Genomic DNA, 25,564 nt, shown 5'->3' with positions numbered 1-25,564 from the left:
AATAGTTTTGGTGTTATTACACTATATACACAGGTTACATAGGTATACAGGTATACACAGGTTACATAGGTATACAGGTATACACAGGTTATTACACAATGTACACAGGTGGCCCCCACACACACAACTGATGCTCCCTCCCTCCCTCATTAGTTCAAGGCCAGACGCACTAACATTCCTCCTTCAAGTATACTGTTTGTGGTGTTGTTACACTATATACACACACAGTATATTTAAGTATCTACATGTTTTGTTCACCGTAACTGTTCAACTAAGCTGGTATAGTGCCCAAAGAGCATAGTGGCCACCCTAATACAGCATGACAAGTCATGCAGATGATGCCACCTCCCTCACCAAAATTGCTTCTCCCAACACTCCTTTTGCTGTTATTACAATATCAAAATAAATAAATAAATAAATAAATAAAAGTATCTACATTTGTGTTCACCATTAGGAACCACTGAAATAGTATGCCGAGTCCGACGCTACAACCCTCCCTCCCTCAACATTATTCCTCCAACAATACTACGCACAGCACAAATTATCACAACAATCCTGCTATTATCAGAATCCTGGTCATTTTTATCACATGTCAGGGGTCTTCTGTAATACTATCATTGCTAAATAATACCAGTTACATATATTTTTGACATTTTAAGGTGATGCTGTGGTCACAAGCCGAACAGCAGTACTGTGAGCTCATGCTGTGTGAGCCAACCTTGGTGGCTCACTTAGTACTGAAGCTTTCACACCCTGGAATGTTACCCACGATTTTTTTTTTAAATGACATCTATTTACAAGATACCTGAGGAAGATGATGTGAACCCCATGTAGCCGCGGGCAGTTTAAATCTTGCGTGGTACGCCAAGACGTCTTATGAAGGGGTGCGCACTTTCGCGTTAGTTAATGGATATGTCATATGAAGTGTTGCACAGTTTAACGGTTAATTGTTAAAACAGTAATTTTAAATGTTAATTTTAGTGTTGTGTTAGAACGGGTTACGTAAATTGTCAAGAATTCTTAACTTCAAGATGTGTAGCGGCAATCAAGACAACGAAGCAAGGTAAGTTAATGTTCTGGTTGAAAACAATGATACTACTGTACAGTACAGTGTACTTGAATATTTTATAATTATATGTGGCAATTCAAATTATGTTAAAACATTTTTGGGAATGTTCACCTTTGGAATTCCGGTGAAAAGTAAATTAATCCGGAAAATGTGCTAATCCGGCAAGGGGGTCCGGAAGGTATCAACCAGGTCCTTCCCTTGAAGTCCATATTAGCAAAGTTCTACAGTACTCAGCCTAGGCGAGGATGCATGCTGCATCCAAAATTAAAATATTCATTAAAAATCCATTTTTTTCCCCAATCACTATGGGACAACAGTAGTTTTAAAATGCGTGCCTTTTGATTGTGAACAATTTGTTACCAGAATGAATGACGTAGCACGGAAATTGAGGTGAGAAAACTGGAAAGAGTAAATATTTGAGTGCAGGTGGTCGCTCAAAGGTAAAACTCGGCCTAACTTGGGGTGTGCTGCATGTGGCGCTGGGCCATTTTACCTTATATGCATATATATACCTGTTACGACCCTGGGTTCCTCAGCGAAAACCAGAGGTCAAAATTGAGCTAAATAAACTACCTTATAGTATTGGGAACGCATGGCGAGCTGCATTTGTTTGTATCTTCCCTGCCAGACGTAAGACTATTCTTGTTTCTCAAAGAGCATTTAAAGACTGAGCTTGGGGTTGATTATTAAATAATAAAATAGGCACCAACTATGTTTACTAATACTTTCTAATCATTTGTAAAGTAAACCTGAGTAAACTTGGGATAGGAATGCTGTACAATTAGTTGAGTAGTCTGCTGGCAGCGAGTGAACCGAGGGAGGAGAGTGGAGACGTTCTCTCTTCTCTGAGCTGGCGTTGTGGTGAAAAGAACTTCCTCCTCTACCTCTTGTATCTCTATTTCTGGGTTAATTACCGAGTTTAGTATAATGTATTGTGTCCTCATTGTCTGGCATAGGCGTGTTCTAATGTGTAGAATATTATACTTTGTATGAATTAGGTGTTCCTAGTGTTTATATGCCTAGTTATTCTAAGGGAGTCCCAGTGGAACCACGTGGCCTCCCTACCCTAAGCTGACTCAAGCTTCAAGTTCTTCACTAGTAGTACTTTACCCTAGCTTGTTCTCAGTGTAAACCTTGTATCCTGCTTATGTGGACCAAGGCTTTTAACGTAAGATAGTGTGGTAAAGTAATTATTATTATTGTTATTGGTGTGAATGTATATGGGGGGGGGTTGTTAAGGGGTTAATAAATAAGTTAGTTAAAGGAGTATCCATTCTTCCTGTGTAGGAGATCTATGATCAACCTCTAGACTGACATTGTGTAGCCAATTAATATTCACTGTGGATATTTTACTTGGGGGCCGGGCCTTTTAGATCTCCCATATTTGATAACTCTTAATGCTAACTACTGCCCCTACATCCATGTTATACTAGATCCCCCCTAGTACAGACTCCCATTTTTAACAATCCCTTTTGAGCATTCTATTGAAAACAATTTGATACCAAAATGAACGACGTAGCATTAAAATTGAGGTGAGAAAACTGAAAAAGAGTACAGTATAAACATTGTAATGCTGGTGTTCGCTCACGGGTAATGGTCGGCCAATTTTCAGGCTTGCTGTGGGTGGCAAGCTAGGCTTTTTGACCTTATATGCATATATCCCTTTAGGAAATTCTATTGCAAACAATTTGATACCAAAGTGAACGACGTAGCACAAAAATCGAGGTGAGACAACCGAAAATAGTACACATTTTAGTGCTGATGTGCGCTGATGCAAACCCGTGCGCCCGGCCCGGCATGTGGGCTTTGCCAGGCTGGGCAAAGTGATAATATGATCTGGAACAAAGTATACATAAAATAAAACAAACAACGTTGAATGTAATGAAACGCCGTTTTCTGGGTGAGACTCCGAAGCACCCTGGAGCTATCCAGACTGATATGAATGAATTAGACCCTGGCATCAGTCAAGGTGAATGGAGTTCTAGACCTTCAGAGAAGCACAAGGAGCAATGGCCTATAGAAACCCCCGTGTGGTTGGAAGCATTCTATGTCTGCCATCAACCAAGTCAGGCACCCATAAAAGTAGGCGCCCCAAAACAAACCGTATCTGGTTTAAAAATTGCTACCGAAAGCCTAACTATTGGACGAAAACTCCCCAAACGAAAAACGAGGAAACGAGCATGACATCACAAATGTCGCAGCTCCGCTGTCTGCACAGCTCTACCCTCTTCGGGAGGGAGAAGGGGGGGGGGGAGCCCCAGACTCTCTCGCCGGCTATCCACCCTTTAATTCTGAGGCTGGAGGTCAATACACGTGAAAAAAATCGCTGAACGGAGGGAGGGTGGGTTTCCAGAGAGCCTCCTGGTCTCGCCCAGAAAATCCAGTTTCATTACATTCGACGCTGGTTTTCTAGGGGGAGCCCCTTCAGCTCCTCGGAGCTACTTACCCAAAGATAACACCAGAGGGACTTACCCGGGAGGCGGTTGCCACGCGTCCCTCTACTCGAAGTCGAGACAACCGGCTGCAACTGCCGACCCAATGCAACACATGCCTGACTAGGGCCAGGAACATTGACCAGATAGCAAGCGGCCAGAACCCTGTTTTATCTCCAAAAACCCTGTGCCCGAATATTAGCCAAAGACATGGTACCAAAGACAGCCGCCAACACACCAAACTTACGAACGTCTTTGGCACAAGGATATACCGCAGGCTGGCTGGACCAAATAACCCTGTGGACAACCTGGGAGCCCCGAACCCTGGAACAGGGAAGAAGGGAAACTGGGTCAACCCAAAGTGCATTCCTGGCCACTGCGGCCATGGCACACAGGTAACGGCAAAGAGCCACAACCAGATACAAAACATGATGCACCCCCCGGCCGAACCAACCAAGCATCAACATCCCAAGGACCCCTCTGGAATGCAGCAGCCTCATTCTTCGCCAGAAAAGAAGACGGCTGCAAACGAACAAACCTACCACCAGGACCAAAAGAACAGAAGCCTCTGCGCTAGAGAAGATCATGAAGCTCCCCAACCCGACCCCCAGAGTCCAATGCCAACAAGAGAAGAGCCTTCGCAAAACAATCCTAAACCAAAGAGGCCACAACAAACCGAGTAGAAGAGAAAAACGTGAGCACCCGGTGCAATGACCAGGACAGCTCAGGCGGTGCATGAGCAGGCCAAGACAGCTTGCAGAATGCAGAGATGAAACATGCAGGCGGGACACCACCAACAAAGTCAATTGCTCACCATACACCTGGTGATAGACCTGCATCAGAAAGACCAGATACAAAGACTTGAGGAGAAGGTCGAACCAGCTACATACCAAACTGGCTCGATCTATTGAAAGAGGCAGAGCAGCAGGAAGGCCCCAGGGTTCGGACACCGAGCAAGCAGCACCTGAAATCAAGGCTGGGCCGGCCACCAAGAAGCCAACAGGACTACCCTCCCTTGGCAAGTCTCCAAACAAGCTAGGACCTGGAGCAACAGCAGAACTGGGGGGGAAGAAGTAAAGGTAACCCCACCTCAACCAGTCCTGCCTGAAGGTATTGACCCTGATGGTCTCGCAGTCAGAAAAGGGTGCCACATATATCGGGAGACGCCGCGACCAGGCCAACGCGAAGAGGTCCACCTCCGGGAGCCTGTACATTCAGCAGAGCCAACTGAACGAGTCTGCGTCAACCATCCATTCCTTGGTCAGGGAAATGAACCAAGACTCAGGACGTTGGACACCCCCCGGAATGTTAACGGCCAGGAGAGCCAAACCCCAAGAACCCTCAGAAGTCACCCGAAGTGACCAGCCACCGGGAAGCAGTCTGAATGGAACCTGGTTGTCGATCCACGAGTGACTTGAACCCTCTAAAGTGACATCCACACAGCCGCGAACTCCCGCGCCATGCTGTGTGCTTGACGGAAGGACAGACCCCACCGCTTCTGGCCGACCTGGTGAGCACTGGTCACAAAGCCCCAGCCAAGAGATGACGCGTTAGTGAAGACACTGAGTGAGGGCTCGGGTAGGCGCCAAGGTACTAAACCCCGAAAAACCCGAAAAGGAAGCCAGCGACGCAGTAGCCGACGTAAGGCACCCAGAGGCCGAACCCAACGATCGTGAGAGAGGCGAAAGGAACGTCCCAAAAGGAACCAGAACAGCCGACAAAGTCAAACCCTACCCAGTGGGTAAACCATCACAGCAAAGTTCAGACTCCCGCACAAGCCCTTGAGCAACCGCCTTGTGACCCGGGAGCCCCCCCCCTCGAAACAGACAAAAGTGGGACCCCAGCCGCAGCAGGGCCTCTTGAGGGAGAGACAAGGAAGAGGTCCGAGTCTCAAACAAGACCGAACCTGAGAGGGACCCAGATGAGACTTCCTCCAGTTCAGCAGGAACCTGAACCTGGCGAGCTGGGAAAGAACCAAATCCTTGGCGAGTAGACACGCAGACTGGCTGGGAGCTCACACCAGCCAGTCGTAGAGGTAGGCCAGAACCCGAACCCCTAAGAGATGCTGACGGACCACCACGACCCAGGTAAACATGTGAGGTGCCAGATTCAAGCAATATGGAAGGCAACAAAGGTGGTAACCATGACGCCCCACTACAAACCTGAGCCAGACCCTGAACCCTGGATGAATTGGCATGTGCCGATACGCGTCCTTGAGGTCCAGGGACACTATCCAAGTGCCCGGCTCCAGGAGAAGATGGACCTGGGACAACGTAGTCATTCAAAAGGAGGGGGATTAGACTCAAGGGTTTAGTTGTGACAAGTCCAGAATGAACTGCAGGTCTGAGCAGTCCCGTTTTGGAACCACAAACAGGTGGGAAACCCACCTGAGGGAGGAGGACGTTTCGACCATGCCCAAGCGAACCCACCCAATGATGACCTGACAGAGCGTAGGAGAAGAGACCTGCCCCACCAACTCTGAACGCCCTTGCCCCCACCCCCTTGAAGGGGAAGGAGCAACCCAACGCCACCGCAGGTCGCAAGAAATGACCCGAAACACCTACAAATCATGGGACCAGGAGTGGGCAAGCAGCGTGAGCCTTCCCCCTATCGCCGCATCAATGGGACGAACCGCAAAAGGACCAACACCCCTTACGCAAAGCCGACTGACAAGCAGAGCAATTACCGCGCCGACCAGCTGGTCGGCCGAGCGGACAGCACGCTGGACTTGTGATCCTGTGGTCCCGGGTTCGATCCCAGGCGCCAGCGAGAAACAATGGGCAGAGTTTCTTTCACCCTATGCCCCTGTTACCTAGCAGTAAAATAGGTACCTGGGTGTTAATCAGCTGTCACGGGCTGCTTCCTGGGGGTGGAGGCCTGGTCGAAGACCGGGCCACGGGGACACTGAAAAGCCTCGAAATCATCTCAAGATAACCTCAAGATAACCAGTCGTCGGTGGTTCTGAAGGCGGCACCGGCTCCGAACCTGGCACCACTGGCCTACCATGAAGGGAGGAACTCCAAGCCCTGGCACAACCCTTCCAGGAAGACCTCCCCCCCTCCCCCGAGAACAAACAATTCGGACATGGGATGACAACTGGAAGAAGATGCTTGCAGATACTGCACCAGAGCAGACTCTGCAAACAGCAAAGAACAAAAAGATGTAGAAAACCAACAACCCAGGGGCCCAAACAGATTCCACAGAATGAGTGAGCACCGCTTGCACACGAGACGAGAAGCAAAGAACAGAGACACCGCCTCCCACAGAATCGGCACAAACAGCTTCAACAGGGCAGCCGACGCCCGCACCGCCAAGACCAGTGTACCAGACCTAAGATCGGCACCAAGCGCCTCCACGTCCTCCTTAAGCCAGTCCGAAGAGAGCTCCAGAAGGGAAAAGAACCGCAAGACCGAAGTCAAATGACCAAGGGCGCACAAGTATTCATGCAACCAGGGAAACCGAAAGAGAGGGAACCTGCACATGAAGCTGTACTTGGCCGACATCCCAGGGAAGGGCAGGGGTGAACAAACACACATTGAGGCATTCAAACTTGCCCTCCCTAGTAAACCTGTACCACAGTAAGGGCATCTCGTCACACAAGCGCGCGGGACCGACAGATCGTATAACAGGCCCCAATGAAAAGATAGGGCAGTCTGCCAACCGCACCCAGTAAGGTAAAGAAGAACCGAACTCAAAGGAGACAGGATCCATTATCAAAGCGTACTCCAGGTCACGCAGGAGGTAAGCTGCAATAGCCCCCGCACCTCATGAGGCGGGATGCGAGAGGCCGAAAACCTCCAGAAAGAAGGAACTGAAGGACCCAAGGGAACACGGAACTGAAACCGGGGAGAGGTTGATGCCATATAAAATTTGTACATGGAGGGGGGTAAGAAAACCCCACTCTCTGCAACAACAAGCCCCACTCAGAGGGTACCAAAACCCAGGCAGGGTCAAATTCGGCCCAAGGCCCCCAAGCCAGCCCCTCCTCTGTCCAGAGAACTTCCACATCAGGACCCCGGGGCTGAGCCGTCCTCCAACTCCCTTTGCCTCAAAAGAAAAGGCAGAAGCCGTCAGAAAAGCTGGAACGAAGGGAGCCCACTGGTCAGACCCAGGCTGGAGGAATTGGCTTGAATGCCTCCATCACCATACTCGATAGGGCATCCCCCCAGAAACTGCTCGAGTCTCACCACCAGCTAAACCCTCCCCGACTCCAAAACCCTCAAATGCTTTGGAGCTGGAAGCAGGGAAAAAACAGGACGAATACCAGCAGGGAAATGAAAAGGGGACACAGACAGAACCAAAGTTGAGGTGACTAACACCCCCCATGTCCGGGTCCCTATAACCAAAACGGGGCACCCTCGGGGCATCTGGGAGGACAACCAACCTAGCACGCTGCAGCACCCAGTAATGTGCATGCAAAGCCGAAGCTGCCCACACCCAAACATCATGATCAGTGAACTGTGTGAAGCGGAATACATGCAAGGAACACCACTCACAAGACTCCGGGTCGAAGGTTGATACCTGGTTGATGGGTTTCTGGGAGTTGTTCTACTCCCCAAGCCCGGCCCAAGGCCAGGCTTAACTCGTGAGAGTTTGGTCCACCAGGCTGTTGCTTGGAGCGGCCTGCAGGCCCACATACCCACCACAGCCCAGTTGGTCTGGCACTCCTTGGAGAAAACGGTCTAGTTTTCTTTTGAAGATGTCCACGGTTGTTCCGGCAATATTTCTGATAGTCGCTGGCAGCTCGTTGAACAACCGTGGACCACTGATGTTTATACAGTGTTCTCTGATTGTGCCTATGGCACCTCTGCTCTTTAATGGTTCTATTCTGCATTTTCTTCCATATCGTTCACTCCAGTACGTTGTAATTTTACTGTATGGATTTGGGACCTGGCCCTCCAGTATTTTCCATGTGTATATTATTTGGTATCTCTCTTGTCTCCTTTCTAGTGAGTACATTTGGAGAGCTTTGAGACGATCCCAATAATTTAGGTGCTTTATACGTGCCGTATATGTTCTCTGTATTCCCTCTATTTCAGCAATCTCTCCTGTTCTGAAAGGAGGAAGTACTGAGCAGTACTCAAGACGGGACAACACAAGTGATTTGAAGAGTACAACCATTGTGATGGGATCTCTGGATTTGAAAGTTCTCGTAATCCATCCTATCATTTTTCTGGCTGACGCAATACTTGCTTGGTTATGCTCCCTAAACGTTAGGTCGTCGGACATCATTATTCCCAAATCCTTGACATGCTGTTTTCCTACTATGGGCAGATTCAATTGTGTTTTGTACCCTGTATTATGTTTAAGCTCCTCATTTTTGCCGTCCCTGAGTACCTGGAATTTATCAGTTAAACATCATGTTATTTTCTGCTGCCCTATCAAAAATTTTGTTAATATCTGCTTGTAGTTTTTCAGTGTCTTCAATAGAGGTAGTTTTCATGCTGATTTTTGTGTCATCTGCAAAGGATGACACGAAGCTGTGACTTGTATTTTTGTCTATATCTGCTATGAGAATAAGGAATATCAGTGGTGCGAGGACTGTACCTTGAGGTACAGAGCTTTTAACTGCGCTTGGAATAGATTTTATTTGATTGACTGTTATTCTTTGTGTTCTGTTCGACAGGAAATTGAGTATCCAGCGTCCTACATTACCAGTTATACCCATTGACCTCATTTTGTGTGCTATCACTCCATGGTCACATTTGTTAAATGCCTTTGCAAAGTTTGTGTATACAACATCTGCATTCTGTTTTTCTTCTAGTGCCTCAGTGATTTTGTTGTAATGGTCAAGTAGCTGTGAGAGGCATGATCTTCCCGCTTTAAATCCATGTTGGCCTGGATTGTGGAGGTCATTGGTCTCCATGAAACCAGTGACTTGACTCCTGATCACTCTCTCATATACTTTTATTATGTGGGACGTTAGTGCAACTGGTCTATAATTTTTTGCCAATGCTTTGCTCCCTCCCTTGTGTAAAGGGGTTATATCCGCTGCTTTCAACACATCTGGTATCTCCCCCGTGAACAAGCTCTTCCTCCACACTATACTGAGTGCCTGTGCTACTGGCACTTTGCATTTCTTTATAAATATTGAATTCCACGAGTCTGGACTCAGGGCTGAGTGCATGGGCATATTGTCAATTTCTCTTTCAAAATCTGCTAAGTTTGTGTTGATATCAGTTATATTTACAGGTGTTTGGATATCACGCATAAAGAAGATGTCTGAATCTTCCACTTTCATGCTGTTTATCAGTGCTAAACATGTCCTCATACTGGTTTTTTTAAGATTTCACTAATTTCTTTGTCATCCTCAGTGTATGAACCTTCACTAATACGAATAGCTACGATACTGGCAGTGGATTTTGCTTTTGATTTAGCATATGTGAAGAAATATCTTGGGTTTTTCTCTTTCTTGAATTGCTTTCTGTTCTAGTTGCTTTTCTTCGGTCTGATATGAATGCTTCAGTCTCTGTTCGATGACTTCAATCTCCCTGTTTAAATTATTTCTTTTTAGTATCGAAAGTCGCGTCTGCTTAAGCATTTCCGTTAATTTCTTCCTTCTTTTGTAATGTCGTCTGCATTCTCTTTCTACATTGGACCTCTTTCTGGCTTTCCTCAAAGGAACATGTTTCAGACAGACTTCATATGCTTCAGAAGTCAGTTTTTCTATTCCTTGTGTAGGATTTTTATTTCTTAGAACATTTTCCCATTGAATGTTTGTAAGTTCCCTGTTTATATCTCCCAGTCTATTCTTTTATTATTAAAATTGAATTTATTGAATAACCCTTCTCGCTTATTGTTTCTCTTGGGACTACTACCATTACTAATGTTAGTTTGCACTTCAATGAGCTTGTGGTCCGAGTACGTAGTGTATGAGGTGAGGAGGCAGAACAGGTGATTGTTACCCCTGAGACAAGGGGACAGAGCAACCTTCAAACTTGCACGAAGGGAGTTGGGAACCAGGGAACACATCCATCAAACCACTGAACCCCAGTAGGGTTTTCCAATGCCCTTAGACGTTCTATTAAGGGAAGCCCATGGGAGGTACTGCTAACCAACGCCCAAAAACTACCAAGCAAACTGCTAAGCTGAACCCCCACAACGTGTATACACACACACAGGGACCAAGCGGAGGACCACCAAGAATACAATAATAGAGGGGTCAACACACCAAGGGCAGACCCTCCACCAGACAGGAAACAAAAAAGAAAAACCCCACGAGTACAACGTCACAGGCGGAACAGAGCCGGCCGCTGTTATAAGGTGACAACTAGCTGCACATTACTTCGCCAATGATGACACTACCCCCTACCCAGAGGCAAACATGGGTGCATGAAACACCCCAGCTGACTACAAGAGTGGGCAATCACCAAGCAGCAAAGGACCACAGTGGAGGTAGATCCCGAGTAACTTGTGGCTTGGGGTTATCTTCCACAAGGGCAGTACTCTACTTACAAGGTACCTAGAGAAGGGAACCCCTAGGCACATGCAGCCTGAGTACTGAAGAAATTACTCCTGGCTCGCACACCTCCAAGAGACAAGACCACACCACAATGCACAGCACTGAGACAATTCTGGAGCCAGAGTCGCACGACCACCAAGGTCTAACATCAGCCAAGATGTGGATAGCCGGTGCAGGGGTCTGGGGCTCCTCCTTCCCCCTCTCAGGGAGGGGGGAAGGGAGCTGTGCAGACAGCGGCGAAGGCTGCGACGTCATGCTTGTTTGCTTGGTTTTCATTTGGGGATTTCAGTCCAATAGTTCGGCTTTCGGTAGCAATTTTTTAACCAGATAGGGTTTATTTTGGGGCACTTACCTTTCTGGGTGCCTGACACAGTCGATGGCAGACACAGAATGCTTCCATCCACACGGGGATTTCTATAGGCCACTGCTCCTCGTGCCTCTCTGAGGGGGCCAGGTTCTGGCTCGTGGTCCCTGGTAGGCCTAGAACTCCATTCGCCTTGACTGATGCCAGGGTCTAATACATTCATATCAGCCTGGAGGGGGGGGGGGAGCCGAAGGGGCTCCCCCCCCCCTCCCCAAAAAAATTCAAAATGTATAGTGGACTTGGCTAAGAGTGTCAAGGAACGCTGTACTTGAAATAACCAACTAGTAATTATCATAAAAAGGCACCAAGCCAGGAAGACCATGTAGCACCAATTAACCAAAAAGCTTAAACCAATTACAGTGCAATGAGTAGTTTAAGAAGAAATAAAGCAACTATAGATACCTAATAATCTACACACACAAGATATTAGAGGGACTGGTACCAAATGTGAACCCGGAGATTACATCACATGAAACCAGTAGGCATGGAAACATGTGCAGTGCAAAATACCCCTGTTGAAAAGCAGAGGTACTTAAAGAGAGAAATCTATCAATATCAAGGGCCCAAAACTTTTCAACACACTCCTGCTATACATAAGGAGTATAAATGACTAGCCTCTCGCAGTGTTCCAGAAAGAACTCGACAAACACCTCCGAAGAATGCCCGATCAACCGGGCTATGATTCCTATGTCGGGCTGGTTGCCACGTCCAACAGCCTGGTTGACCGGACGACTAACCGGGAGGCCTGGTCAGAGACCGGGTGGCGGGGCCATTGATCCCTGGAAGCTACACAAGGTAGCCAGAGGGTAGGCCAACTACAGACCTTACCCAGGATGAAACCCACAATTGCTAAACTCTCATTTACTGCTAGGTGAACAGATGCTTGAGGTGAAAGGATGTATTGCCCAAATGCTTGTGTCTTGCCATAGGAATCAACCTTGGGACCTTTCAACTGTGACCAGACTATGCTTGCCACTATGCCACAGGACCCCATATACAGCACTGCCCTTTGCCTCATGCTAGTGGAGCCACAAATGTTGAAAGTGAAGTGTTGGAAAGACTTGAACCTCAAAAGTCAAAATAAAAGCACACAATACAGTTGTACATCCAAAAATTAACAGCAGTTACAGACAAGGGAGGATTAAAGAAATGCCAAGAAATTAAAATTAATAGAAATTAGAGAATATTGAGAATAAGTTAGCCAAAAATAATTACTGTATAATCAATAATTGAACTACTAGACACTATTAAAACTGCCTATAGCACATCTCATTCTTATTGTAGGTATAACGGGAGTGACAAACATCAAAGAAAAATATTGAAAGCAAATGAGAAGTTTAAAAACATCCAAAGATCAGGTAACAAGATGCATGAGAAAATGAAAATCTGTTAGTGCAGAGAGCAACGGGGGGAAAAAAAACAGCGTTGAATGTAATGAAACACCATTTTCTGGGCGAGACCCGGAGGCTCCCCGGAGCTTCCAGGGCTACCCCCAGAAAAAGGCAGTAGCATGCAATTTTTTTTTAGACAGACTTGGGTCCAATAGGATTAGCAATAACATTTCTTTGCAAATTTTAAAAGCAAAGGGCTGTTATCCAGCACCAGCTCATTCTGAAGTTTGGCCCAATAAATGACATTATCCGAGGTGAACGTGAATAACACATTGTAAATAAGCAAACTCGCGGAGAAAACTAGAGTAATATGACTCCTACCGCCAGTGTGGACAGTGAGAAATATCTGAAAATGGTTTTCATAATTAACAATACACATGTATGACCCACAAAGTTACATGATAGAATACAGGAATATACACTGGGGAAATTTTGCCAGACAAAAGCAGTAAAGTTAGATACAAAATGTATTAAGTGGAAAATAGATTACCAATAAAAGCTTTCAAAGTAACCTTGCAAAGTTAACAACAAAGTGTATTAAGCACGAGGAAAATAAAGAAATAAAAGCTTTCACATTAACAATTATCTTTTTATTGGTGATGAGGATGGAGTCAACATGGTTATATATCTGGTGACACAGCAGTGATGAGAGAGCTCACAAGCATGGTAAAGTATTCACTGAAATAGCAACGAGACGAGCGCTTTTACGCGTCGACTAACTCACAGAAGTATGGTCGGAACGGTACACCTGAGCCGCCCACGACACGTCGGGAGTGAGGCGGTAGGGCGAGGCGGCAGAACTGTTACTGGAGGAGGAGGACGACGACAACAAAAGTGACGCACCAGGAGAGCCTGAAGCAGTCGACCCCAGACACCCACCACCTGCAGCATCACCACATGTCACCACTAACTACAATGCTGCTACACCACTTAAATCCACTCCTTTATCTACTCTTCTTACAAACTTTAGTATCATTTATTTAAAAGCAGATTTGCAATTATATTTTTAGATTTACTGTCTATATTAACAAATAATTTATTTAAAAATATTACAACATTTCTTTAAAAGCCATTACTGAAACCTGCAAAGCAGTCAGGATTATGACGTTACCGTCAACAGTAATCAAAATGCAGTTAAACAGTCATCACAATCTACAGAGTATCCCAGGAAGAGATGCCTATTTTTAGTTCTTAAATTTCTAGAAATGGTGTAATTCTTGGCATGCAGTGATATATAACAACAAACTTGTGACTTACAGAATATGAGCTCAGGCTCATGGTGTAATTATGTAAGTGCAGTTACAGAATGAGGGCTACATAAGATTGAATGAAAGTGTAGGCAGAACAAATTGACGATGTGCATGTACAGTACAGGAATGTCTGCCTAGGATCTCTATCTACTTGAACCTCAAGTGAGCTCCATCTCTAGGGTCCCGCCTCATACCTGCCACACCTGGTGTATACACCCTCTTGCCATTGTATTATTTTTATCTGCTCTTAAAGCACATTTGTTAAGAAGGGGCAGTACAAGGTGTGTGGGGCAGAGCACCGGGAGTGTGTGGGGCAGAGCACCGGGAGTGTGTGGGGCAGAGCACCGGGAGTGTGCGGGGCAGAGAGCACCAGGAGTGTGCGGGGCAGAGCACCGGGAGTGTGCGGGGCAGAGAGCACCAGGAGTGTGCGGGGCAGAGCACCAGGAGTGTGTGGGGCAGAGCACCAGGAGTGTGCGGGGCAGAGAGCACCAGGAGTGTGCGGGGCAGAGCACCGGGAGTGTGCGGGGCAGAGAGCACCAGGAGTGTGCGGGTCAGAGCACCGGGAGTGTGCGGGTCAGAGCACCGGGAGTGTGCGGGGCAGAGCACCGGGAGTGTGCGGGTGCAGAGCACCGGGAGTGTGCGGGGCAGAGCACCGGGAGTGTGCGGGGCAGAGAGCACCAGGAGTGTGCGGGTCAGAGCACCGGGAGTGTGCATGGCAGAGAGCACCAGGAGTGTGCGGGTCAGAGCACCGGGAGTGTGCGGGGCAGAGCACCGGGAGTGTGCGGGGCAGAGAGCACCAGGAGTGTGTGGGGCAGAGTACCGGGAGTGTGCGGGGCAGAGCACCGGGAGTGTGCGGGGCAGAGAGCACCAGGAGTGTGCGGGGCAGAGAGCACCAGGAGTGTGCGGGGCAGAGTACCGGGAGTGTGCGGGGCAGAGCACCGGGAGTGTGCGGGGCAGAGAGCACCGGGAGTGTGCGGGGGCAGAGCACCGGGAGTGTGCGGGGGCAGAGCACCGGGAGTGTGCGGGGCAGAGCATCGGGAGTGTGCGGGGGCAGAGCACCGGGAGTGTGCGGGGCAGAGCACCGGGAGTGTGCGGGGCAGAGCACCAGAAGTGTGCGGGGGCAGAGCACCGGGAGTGTGCGGGGCAGAGCACCGGGAGTGTGCGGGGGCAGAGCACCGGGAGTGTGCGGGGCAGAGCACCGGGAGTGTGCGGGGGCAGAGCACCGGGAGTGTGCGGGGGCAGAGCACCGGGAGTGTGCGGGGGCAGAGCACCGGGAGTGTGCGGGGCAGAGCACTGGGAGTGTGCGGGACAGAGCACCGGGAGTGTGCGGGGGCAGAGCACCGGGAGTGTGCGGGGGCAGAGCACCGGGAGTGTGCGGGGGCAGAGCACCGGGAGTGTGCGGGGGCAGAGCACCGGGAGTGTGCGGGGCAGAGCACCGGGAGTGTGCGGGGGCAGAGCACCGGGAGTGTGCGGGAGCAGAGCACCGGGAGTGTGCGGGGCAGAGCACCGGGAGTGTGTGGGGGCAGAGCACCGGGAGTGTGCGGGGGCAGAGCACCGGGAGTGTGCAGGGCAGAGAGCACCGGGAGTGTGCGGGGGCAGAGCACCGGGAGTGTGCGGGAGCAGAGCACCGGGAGTGTGCGGGGCAGAGCACCGGGAGTGTGTGGGGGCAGAGCACCGGGAGTGTGCGGGGGCAGAGCACCGGGAGTGTGCAGGGCAGAGAGCACCGGGAGTGTGCGGGGGCAGAGCACCGGGAGTGCGCGGGGCAGAGCACCGGGAGTGCGCGGGGCAGAGCACCGGGAGTGTGCGGGGGCAGAGCACCGGGAGTGTGCGGGGCAGAGCACCGGGAGTGTGCAGGGCAGAGAGCACTGGGAGTGTGTGGGGCAGAGTACCGGGAGTGTGTGAGGCATACAAGGCAGAGTACGAGGCATACAAGGCAAAGTATGAGGCATACAAGGTAGAGCATGAGGCATACAAGGCAAAGTATGAGGCATACAAGGCAGAGCATGAGGCATACAAGGCAAAGTATGAGGCATACATGGCAGAGTACGAGGCATACAAGGCAAAGTATGAGGCATACAAGGAAGAGCATGAGGCATACAAGGCAAAGTATGAGGCATACATGGCAGAGTACGAGGCATACATGGCAGAGTATGAGGCATACATGGCAGAGTACGAGGCATACATGGCAGAGTACAAGGCATACATGGCAGAGTACGAGGCATACATGGCAGAGTACGAGGCATACAAGGCAGAGTATGAGGCATACAAGGCAGAGTACGAGGCATACAAGGCAGAGCATGAGGCATACAAGGCAGAGTACGAGGCATACATGGCAGAGTACGAGGCATACATGGCAGAGTACGAGGCATACATGGCAGAGTACGAGGCATACATGGCAGAGTACGAGGCATACATGGCAGAGTACGAGGCATACATGACAGAGTACGAGGCATACATGGCAGAGTACGAGGCATACATGGCAGAGTACGAGGCATACATGACAGAGTACGAGGCATACATGACAGAGTACGAGGCATACATGGCAGAGTACGAGTAAAGTTTCGCTCGGTGAAATTATGCCATAGTGTGGACAAATATCAAGGTATGAATAGTAACTCTTAATACGACTCCAATTGTGTCTTTAACACTTTCGCCCGGGGATGACGCAGCATTGCGTCATCCGTTTACTGGCGGTAATACCGGGGATGACGCAGCATTGCGTCATCCACTTTAAATAATCTCCAAAAATCAGGTTTTTATCCGATTTTTTGGGGACTGGTTTTAAAATGTGCGCCGATGTCTTCCCATTTTCTTTGTTGAGCCTCGTGGCCCTCAGGCGGCTTGGCACACGCCGTGGGCTTATTGGTTTCGCTCCACTGTTGTGACCAATGTTGCCTCCCCTCGCATCTCAAACGTGTGAACATTTCGGCTATTTTCCGTAGCTATATTTCTTACTGCGGCTTTAGAAACTATCTACGCTTACTCCACGATGGATAGTGATCATGAACAAGGCCCTTCCAGGAAGAAAATTGCGAAAGAAAGGCTTGAAAAGGGCGGGAATTGGGAGTGTAGCTGGAAGGCATCTGAGCGCTCACTTGTGGCTAACGCGTGGCCCGTCTTCAACTCGTCGGCGGTTGGAGCGTGACCAGGTTTCTTATTTTATATGCTAATGTTCCTATAGAGAATTCTATTGTGAACCCATTGAGACCAAAATGAAAGACCTAGAACGAAAATTGAGGTGACCAGAGTGAAAATAGTGAAAACATTTTATCGCGTTTGCGCGCTCCTGGGTAACTCGTTCGCACTTTCTCTGTTTGCTGCGGGTAATTAGCCGGGCTTTTGGAGTTTATATGCATTTAGTGCTGTAGAGAATTCTATTGCGAACACAATGATGCAAAATTTAATCTCGTAGGACGAGAATTAAGGTGACAAAGTTGAAGAGAGTACAGGTATACACTTTTCAGAATTTACGCGCGCTCCCGTGACACCCTGGGTCCCATATCGCACAGTTGAGGGGTGGCGGGCGGGGTGCGCGAAAGTGTTAATGATTGTAGTTGATGGAAGCAACATTAGAAGAATGGATCAGGGTTGCTCTATCTTTAGACTTCCTAAATATTACTTGTGTGTTTTACCAGATGTGAAATCCATGCAGGTTCCACATGTTTTAAGACTGGTTTAATGTGCACAGTTTAAAAGTATTTTTAAGAATTCCTGAAATTCCTGAAAGGCATCCTCTTTTTCTATGAAACATGCAATTACCACAGAGGTAGTATGGTTATTTCTATGACTTCACATGTAGTATCATGATTGAGCACTGAATGTGCATCACTGTTCATGGTTGGGTGTTACGAACCCGATTCCATCGTCGGAGCATGGAGCAGCGACGTCAATGCCATCTGTGAGTCCGCTCCCGAAACCCCCACAAAATGGACGACGCCATCTGGTGGTGGCGGGATGATACCAGCAAGAGGCGCTAGATTCCTGTCCTGGTCAGCTCGAGAGGTAGCTGGTGCTGACCTCTGGTGAGGTGGCGCCTAGAAAATCAGCGCCATCTATTGTAGAAGTTGTATGTTTATGTCAGAGTCTGTAAGTGGTATTTCCTAGTGTCCCAAGTACTGGCCAGTTTAATGATGACGTGTCTGTATCCACAGAGGCGACGTAGGGCTGCTGTGGTACGAGGACAGTCAGTCTACCCAGGGCAGCCTATATCTCTCTACTCCATTCTGCTTTACGTGAGCAGTGAGCCGCCGCCAAAGAGGAACTGTGTAGTGTCTGCTGTCTGCCTGTGAAGTGGCAGTGACAGAATTCGGCGTATCCCGGGACTGGCTAGAGGAAGAGACGACTGACAGTAAGGTGCTACGGAGGAGTGTAACTAGCTAGTTGCAAGAAGCCTCTGCCAAGGGTTAGCTACCCTTGTATTTGTTCGTGAAGTGGCCCTGCAGCGTGAGGCTGATGTTCTCTACCAGCACCAGGCTGGAGAGTGATCGTGGGCATTCACAAGGAGCACCTAGTGAAACTGTGTATAGGCTGGCCCACGGCTAGGGTAGACTCGTTGGTGTTTCCCAGTACTGGTTGAGGACGGTACTGTGTGTTGAGAAAACACGGAAGTTGACAAGACTGCATCGCATGAGCATCGAGGAGCGCTTAGTGTCCTATGAGAGCGACACTTGTGTATATATTAGTGTAGTAGTAGTACTTTCATGATTTTACCTAAGGTGATGAGAAAGTGATTATATGTGAATATATTGAAAATTGATGACGAGTCGTCTTCCTTGCATCTCCCCCATTGTGTTTTACTTGCATTGCCAAGCTCACTCCTTGAAAGCCACTACTAACTTGGGGTTGGATACTAGAACTTTGGTTCCTCCAGCAAAGAACCCGGTTGTGACCCATTGTGACCGTAACATTGGGCAAGACTTCTGTCTTTCTTCAGTCGAGTTTGACGTGAGCACTTGGCAGTAATGGTCAGGAATTGATGTTATGTTCATTGCATTAGATGATAATTTCGGCTGCAGTTTTAATGTTTACATTTACAATGATTGATTTCACAGTAATTGTCAGTTGCATGTATTTATTCATATGAGGCCCAACATTTTAAGCCTTAAAGGGCACAATACATATATAGCTGGGGTAAGCAACTATTGTGAGACAGTGCACCACAGCTATGAATGGTAGGAAGTACCTTGTAAGATTTAAAAGTCCCGCGGCTACATGGGGGTTCACATCAGCTTCCTCAGGGCTCTAGTAAACAGATGCCATTTTTAAGAAAAATCTTGGGCAACATTCCCGGGTGTGAGAGCCTCAGTACTGAGTGAGCAACCAAGGCCGGGGCACGCAGCATGAGCTAACAGCACTGCTGTTCAGCTTGTGACCACAGCATCGCCTAAATATGTCAAAATATATAGTAAGTGGTATTATTTAGCCATAATAGTATTACAAAAGAGCCTGACTGTGATAAAGACTGTGTACAATATTCAGATATCAGTGAACACAATGCTGTTCAAGATGTTCACAGCACTAGCCACAGCACACTGCCATTGTTCCGTCCATCTAAGAATCTTCAAACAATTTCTCATGTTCCTTTACAAAATAAATTTGTAAATAAATATAAATAAATTCACAATTATTAATTTACAGGAATTAGTGACCAGGATTCTGATAATAGCAAGATTGTGGTGAGAATCAGCGATTTGCATAGTATGGTGGGAGGAGTAATTTTTGTGAGGGAGGGAGGGAAAAGTGGCGTTATCTGCTGACTGTGTGGCGACCTGTTATTGTCTGGACTTGCTATACCAGCTTAGTGGTTTGCTTTGGTGAACAGAAATGTACATACGTATATATGTATAAGGTGTGTATATAGTGTAATAACAGTAACAGGATATGTTGGGAGGAGCCATTTTGGTGAGGGAGGTGCTGGTGAGGGAGTGAGTGAGGCTGTCATCTGCTGGCTGCTGTGTGACTTGTCTGTGGCCATTATGTTGTTTCTACGTGGCCCTATGATATCATTAAAGATCTTATATGAGAGCAAGACGACAAAACCATCAATGTGAAAGGTAACAGATTCACTAATAATCTTACTGAGGGACAAGCACTTAACATAATAGGGATATTGTTTAGAGTTAGCCTTAATATTTGTTAAATTTGTGCTTTGCTGATGGTATGAAATGGGATATAAATGTCAATTAGGAGCCAGCTTAGAGCAGTGGCATGAGGGTATTGTATGCAGGCGATGAGTCACAATAACGTGGCTAAAGTATGTTGACCAGACCACGCACTAGAAGGTGAAGGGACGACGACGTTTCGGTCCGTCCTGGACCATAGATTGTATAATAACACAATCGACTTGAGAATGGTCCAGGACGGACCGAAATGTCGTCATCCCTTCACCTTCTAGTGTGTGGTCTGGTTAACAGGGTATTGTACTCATCATTCTACAGGTGGTGGGTACGTCCCATGACTTTAGTGAGGCCTTCGTGTGACAAGTTATGGACTCTTTTATTAAGTCATGTCTAGAAGTATTTTAAAAAGGAATGTATGTGTACATATTAAGAATTAGCCAAATTTTCTGAAACTACTCTTATTCAATACAAGATTATAGTGATAACATCAACATGCAGAGTGAAGTCTAGAGATGACTGTTATTCCTCCTCCTGGGAGACACTGTTTAACATGACGACTAGCATGAGGGGTGAAGGGTGGCTGGGGGAGGGCAGGAGGGAGGGAGGCTGGGGGAGGGCAGGAGGGAGGGAGGGAGGGAGGCTGGGGGAGGGCAGGAGGGAGGGAGGGAGGGAGGGAGGGAGGCTGGGGGAGGGCAGGAGGGAGGGAGGGAGGGAGGGAGGGAAGGAGGGAGGCTGGGGGAGGGCAGGAGGGAGGGAGGGAGGCTGGGGGAGGGCAGGAGGGAGGGAGGGAGGGAGGCTGGGGGAGGGAGGGAGGCTGGGGGAGGGCAGGAGGCTGGGGGAGGGCAGGAGGCTGGGGGAGGGCAGGAGGGAGGGAGGGAGGCTGGGGGAGGGCAGGAGGGAGGGAGGCTGGAGGAGGGAGGCTGGGGGAGGGCAGGAGGGAGGGAGGGAGGCTGGAGGAGGGAGGCTGGGGGAGGGCAGGAGGGAGGGAGGGAGGCTGGGGGAGGGCAGGAGGGAGGGAGGCTGGGGGAGGGAAGGAGGGAGGGAGGCTGGGGGAGGCCAAGAGGGAGGGAGGGAGGGAGGGAGGCTGGGGGAGGGCAGGAGGGAGGGAGGGAGGCTGGAGGAGGGAGGCTGGGGGAGGGCAGGAGGCTGGGGGAGGGCAGGAGGCTGGGGGAGGGCAGGAGGCTGGGGGAGGGCAGGAGGCTGGGGGAGGGCAGGAGGCTGGGGGAGGAAGGCTGGGGGAGGGCAGGAGGGAGGGAGGGAGGGAGGCTGGGGGAGGGCAGGAGGGAGGGAGGGAGGAAGGCTGGGGGAGGGCAGGAGGGAGGGAGGCTGGAGGAGGGAGGCTGGGGGAGGGCAGGAGGGAGGGAGGGAGGCTGGGGGAGGGCAGGAGGGAGGGAGGCTGGAGGCTGGGGGAGGGAGGCCAGGAGGGAGGGAGGGAGGCTGGAGGAGGGAGGCTGGGGGAGGGAGGCCAGGAGGGAGGGAGGGAGGCTGGAGGAGGGAGGCTGGGGGAGGGAGGCCAGGAGGGAGGGAGGGAGGGAGGCTGGAGGAGGGAGGCTGGGGGAGGGCAGGAGGGAGGGAGGGAGGCTGGAGGAGGGAGGCTGGGGGAGGGCAGGAGGGAGGGAGGCTAGAGGAGGGAGGCTGGGGGAGGGCAGGAGGGAGGGAGGCTAGAGGAGGGAGGCTGGGGGAGGGCAGGAGGGAGGGAGGGAGGCTGGGGGAGGGCAGGAGAGAGGGAGGCTGGGGGAGGGAAGGAGGGAGGGAGGCTGGGGGAGGGAAGGAGGGAGGGAGGCTGGGGGAGGGCAGGAGGGAGGGAGGCTGGGGGAGGGAGGCTGGGGGAGGGCAGGAGGGAGGGAGGCTGGGGGAGGGCAGGAGGGAGGGAGGGAGGAAGGCTGGGGGAGGGCAGGAGGGAGGGAGGGAGGGAGGCTGGGGGAGGGCAGGAGGGAGGGAGGCTGGAGGAGGGAGGCTGGGGGAGGGCAGGAGGGAGGGAGGGAGGCTGGGGGAGGGCAGGAGGGAGGGAGGCTGGGGAGGGAAGGAGGGAGGGAGGCTGGGGGAGGCCAAGAGGGAGGGAGGGAGGGAGGCTGGGGGAGGGCAGGAGGGAGGGAGGCTGGAGGAGGGAGGCTGGGGGAGGGCAGGAGGGAGGGAGGGAGGGAGGCTGGGGGGGGGGAGGGAGGCTGGGGGAGGGAAGGAGGGAGGGAGGCTGGGGGAGGCTGTGGGAGGGAGGCTGGGGGAGGGCAGGAGGGAGGGAGGGAGGGAGGCTGGGGGAGGGCAGGAGGGAGGGAGGGAGGGAGGCTGGGGGAGGGCAGGAGGGAGGGAGGGAGGCTGGAGGAGGGAGGCTGGGGGAGGGCAGGAGGGAGGGAGGGAGGCTGGGGGAGGAAAGGAGGGAGGGAGGCTGGGGGAGGCTGGGGGAGGGAGGCTGGGGGAGGGCAGGAGGGAGGGAGGCTGGGGGAGGGCAGGAGGGAGGGAGGCTGGGGGAGGGCAGGAGGGAGGGAGGCTGGGGGAGGGCAGGAGGGAGGGAGGCTGGGGGAGGGCAGGAGGGAGGGAGGCTGGGGGAGGGCAGGAGGGAGGGAGGCTGGGGGAGGGCAGGAGGGAGGGAGGCTGGGGGAGGGCAGGAGGAGGGAGGCTGTGGGAGGGAGGCTGTGGGAGGGAGGCTGTGGGAGGGAGGCTGGGGGAGGGAGGCTGGGGGAGGGAGGCTGGGGGAGGGAGGCTGGGGGAGGGAGGCTGGGGGAGGGAGGCTGTGGGAGGGAGGCTGGGGGAGGGAGGCTGTGGGAGGGAGGGAGGCTGGGGGAGGGCAGGAGGGAGGGAGGCTGGGGGGAGGGCAGGAGGGAGGGAGGCTGGGGGGAGGGCAGGAGGGAGGGAGGCTGGGGGAGGGCAGGAGGGAGGGAGGCTGGGGGGAGGGCAGGAGGGAGGGAGGCTGGGGGGAGGGCAGGAGGGAGGGAGGGAGGCTGGGGGAGGGCAGGAGGGAGGGAGGCTGGGGGGAGGGCAGGAGGGAGGGAGGGAGGCTGGGGGAGGGCAGGAGGGAGGGAGGCTGGGGGGAGGGCAGGAGGGAGGGAGGGAGGCTGGGAAAGGGTAGTCAGGGAAACAAGATGAAGAAAAGTTGAGGACCAAAGAATGGACTCAGGGAATAACAGTAAGGGGGGGGGGGAGAGGAGAAGGGTAAGAGCAAGGAGGAAGAATGGAGGAGTTGGGAGGCAGACAAGATAAAATACACACACAGTACTAATTGACAAGTACATAAAGGGAAGCAGACAAGATTAAACGGGAATTGCGGATGAAGACGACCAAGGATGTAGATGGCTTATGACGTAGGTATAATACAACTTTACCAAATGAGAAAACGGAAACAGAACAACGTTTGTAAATGTCATCTACCACTCGCTGATCACGGGGCCCAATATTCCTACATCACTGCATCATGGCACCTGCCACAGAATATTAAAATCGTGTCCCAACTTTTACAATGTGACTATACTAGAGTGTGTCCCTAAAGCAAAATCTTTAAGTGACAATAGGTATTGTTTACCAATGGATTTTCAAATAATAGTAAACTATGGTCTGTATCAAGGGAGATTGAGCCAAGTCCTGATACTTGAGTGGCCTAATCAAACCCAAGATCAGTATCAAACTTGCTCAAAGACATGAGGGAAGCTCGGGGACCAGGGGGGGGGGGTTCATCTCAGAACCAAGGAAACGATCCAGAAAACTATAAGTGAAATTAAATGGCATATCTTTATCAGCCATCCTCCTGTTTAGAGGGCATTTATAGTAACGACGAGGACCATCGTATACATATTGACGAGGCAATTACAAAGTAGAAATTAGTAGCACTACTACTGAATCTGGACAAACCGGAAAAGTTTTGTATTGATGTTGAAAAACAAACCTAACCTTCCTAGGTCTAATATATGCTATCTGAGGCCTAGTATAGTATTCACATGTGCTATGCTAGACCTAGTAATATATGTTTAGTTTTAGTTTTTCACACTCGATAACGTGAATAGAACCAAATTATCTAATTGTCCGTTACGTCTATGTATGTACAATGATCCACATAGTTACAAAAAGTCCTATCTAATCTAAACAAGAGGATGGGTTGCTCTTACTAGAAACGTATCATCAAGAAAAAAGCCATATTTGCCAGTGAGCAAGTATCTCTCATAAGAACACAATAACATAAGAACAAAGGTAACTGCAGAAGACCTAATGGCCCATACGAGGCAGCTCCTATTTATACCCACCCAATCCCACTCATATACATGTCCAACCCACGCTTGAAACAATCGAGGGACCACACCACCACGTTACCCGGTAATTGGTTCCACAAACAACCCTGTTACCGAACCAGTATTTAGCAAAGTCTTTGCTAAATCTAAACTTATCCAATTTATTCCCATTGTTTCGTGTTCTGTCTTGTATTGATACTTTCAACACCCTACCAATATCCCCCTTGTTATGCCCATTCATCCACTTGTACACCTCTATCATGTCACCCCTAATTCTTCACCTTTCTAGAGAACGTAATTTAAGCTTTGTCAATCTGTCTTCATATGATAGGTTTCTAATTTGGGAGATTAACTTTGTCATCCTACGCTAAACACATTCTAGTGAATTAATATCCATTCTATAGTATGGCAACCAAAACTGAACTGCATAATCTAAATGGGGCCTAACCAGAGCAAGATATAGCTGAAGAACAACGCTAGGTGTCTTATTACTAACGCTACGATTAATAAATCCAAGAGTCCTATTTGCCTTTTTAAGAACATTTATGCATTGATTTTTGGGGTTTTAAATTCTTAAAAATAACTCCCAGATCCCTTTCACAATCCAAATTTGCAATCTCAACACCTTCGAACTCGTATCTTGTAACTATGATCATTACCTAACCTCAAACCTTACATTTTGTCAGCATTAAACTGCATCTGTCAATCTTTTGACCTTACTAGTAAATAAGACGCCTTTTTTTTTTTTTTAATCGTGGGCAACATTTTCGGGTGTGAAAGTCTCAGTACTGAGTGAGCAGCCAAGGCTGGGGCACACAGCATGAGCTAACAGCACTGCTGTTCAGCTTGTGACCACAGCATTGCCTAAAAATGTCAAAATATATAGTAAGTGGTATTATTTAGCCATAATAGTATTACAGAAGAGCCGAACTATGACCAAAGACTGTGTACAATGTTCAGATATCAGTGAACACAATGCAGTTCAAGATGTTCACAGCACTAGCCACAGCTCATTGACATTGTTCCGTCCATCTAAGAATCTTGAAACAATTTCTAATGTTCCTTTACAAAATAAACTTGTGGAAAATTATTAATTTACAGGATTTAGTGACCAGGATTGTGAAAATAACAGTATTGTGGTGAGAATTAGCAATGTGCATAGTATGGTGAGAGGAGTAATCTTGGTGAGGGAGAGAAAGATGTGGAGTCATTTGCTGACTCTGTAATTACCCAAGTGTAGTTACAGGATGAGAGCTATGCTCG

General features: G+C 49.8%; 1 protein-coding gene across 19 annotated transcripts in view; it reads right to left on the bottom strand.

The window, feature by feature from the left end:
• LOC123762893 (constitutive coactivator of PPAR-gamma-like protein 1 homolog) overlaps positions 1 to 25,564 on the bottom strand; it is a 194,622-nt gene that overhangs the window by 118,187 nt on the left and 50,871 nt on the right. For 17 of the 19 annotated variants that reach the window (XR_011222257.1, XR_006773383.2, XR_006773384.2 and 14 more), the window contains exon 10: positions 13,443 to 13,600. The exons of the other annotated variants lie outside the window; for them this stretch is intronic. Coding sequence is in view for 14 of the 17 variants with exons in the window: in XM_045749635.2 (XP_045605591.1) it covers positions 13,443 to 13,600 (158 nt within the window). In the remaining 3 variants the exon portion in view is untranslated. The remainder of the gene's footprint in view (positions 1 to 13,442; positions 13,601 to 25,564) is intronic. 19 annotated transcript variants of the gene reach the window in all.

Source organism: Procambarus clarkii, chromosome 47 (assembly GCF_040958095.1).
Source record: "Procambarus clarkii isolate CNS0578487 chromosome 47, FALCON_Pclarkii_2.0, whole genome shotgun sequence".
Classification (NCBI taxonomy): Eukaryota; Metazoa; Arthropoda; class Malacostraca; order Decapoda; family Cambaridae; genus Procambarus; species Procambarus clarkii.
Note: the sequence above shows the minus strand (reverse complement) of the source record. Positions and strands in the feature narration are given on the sequence as shown.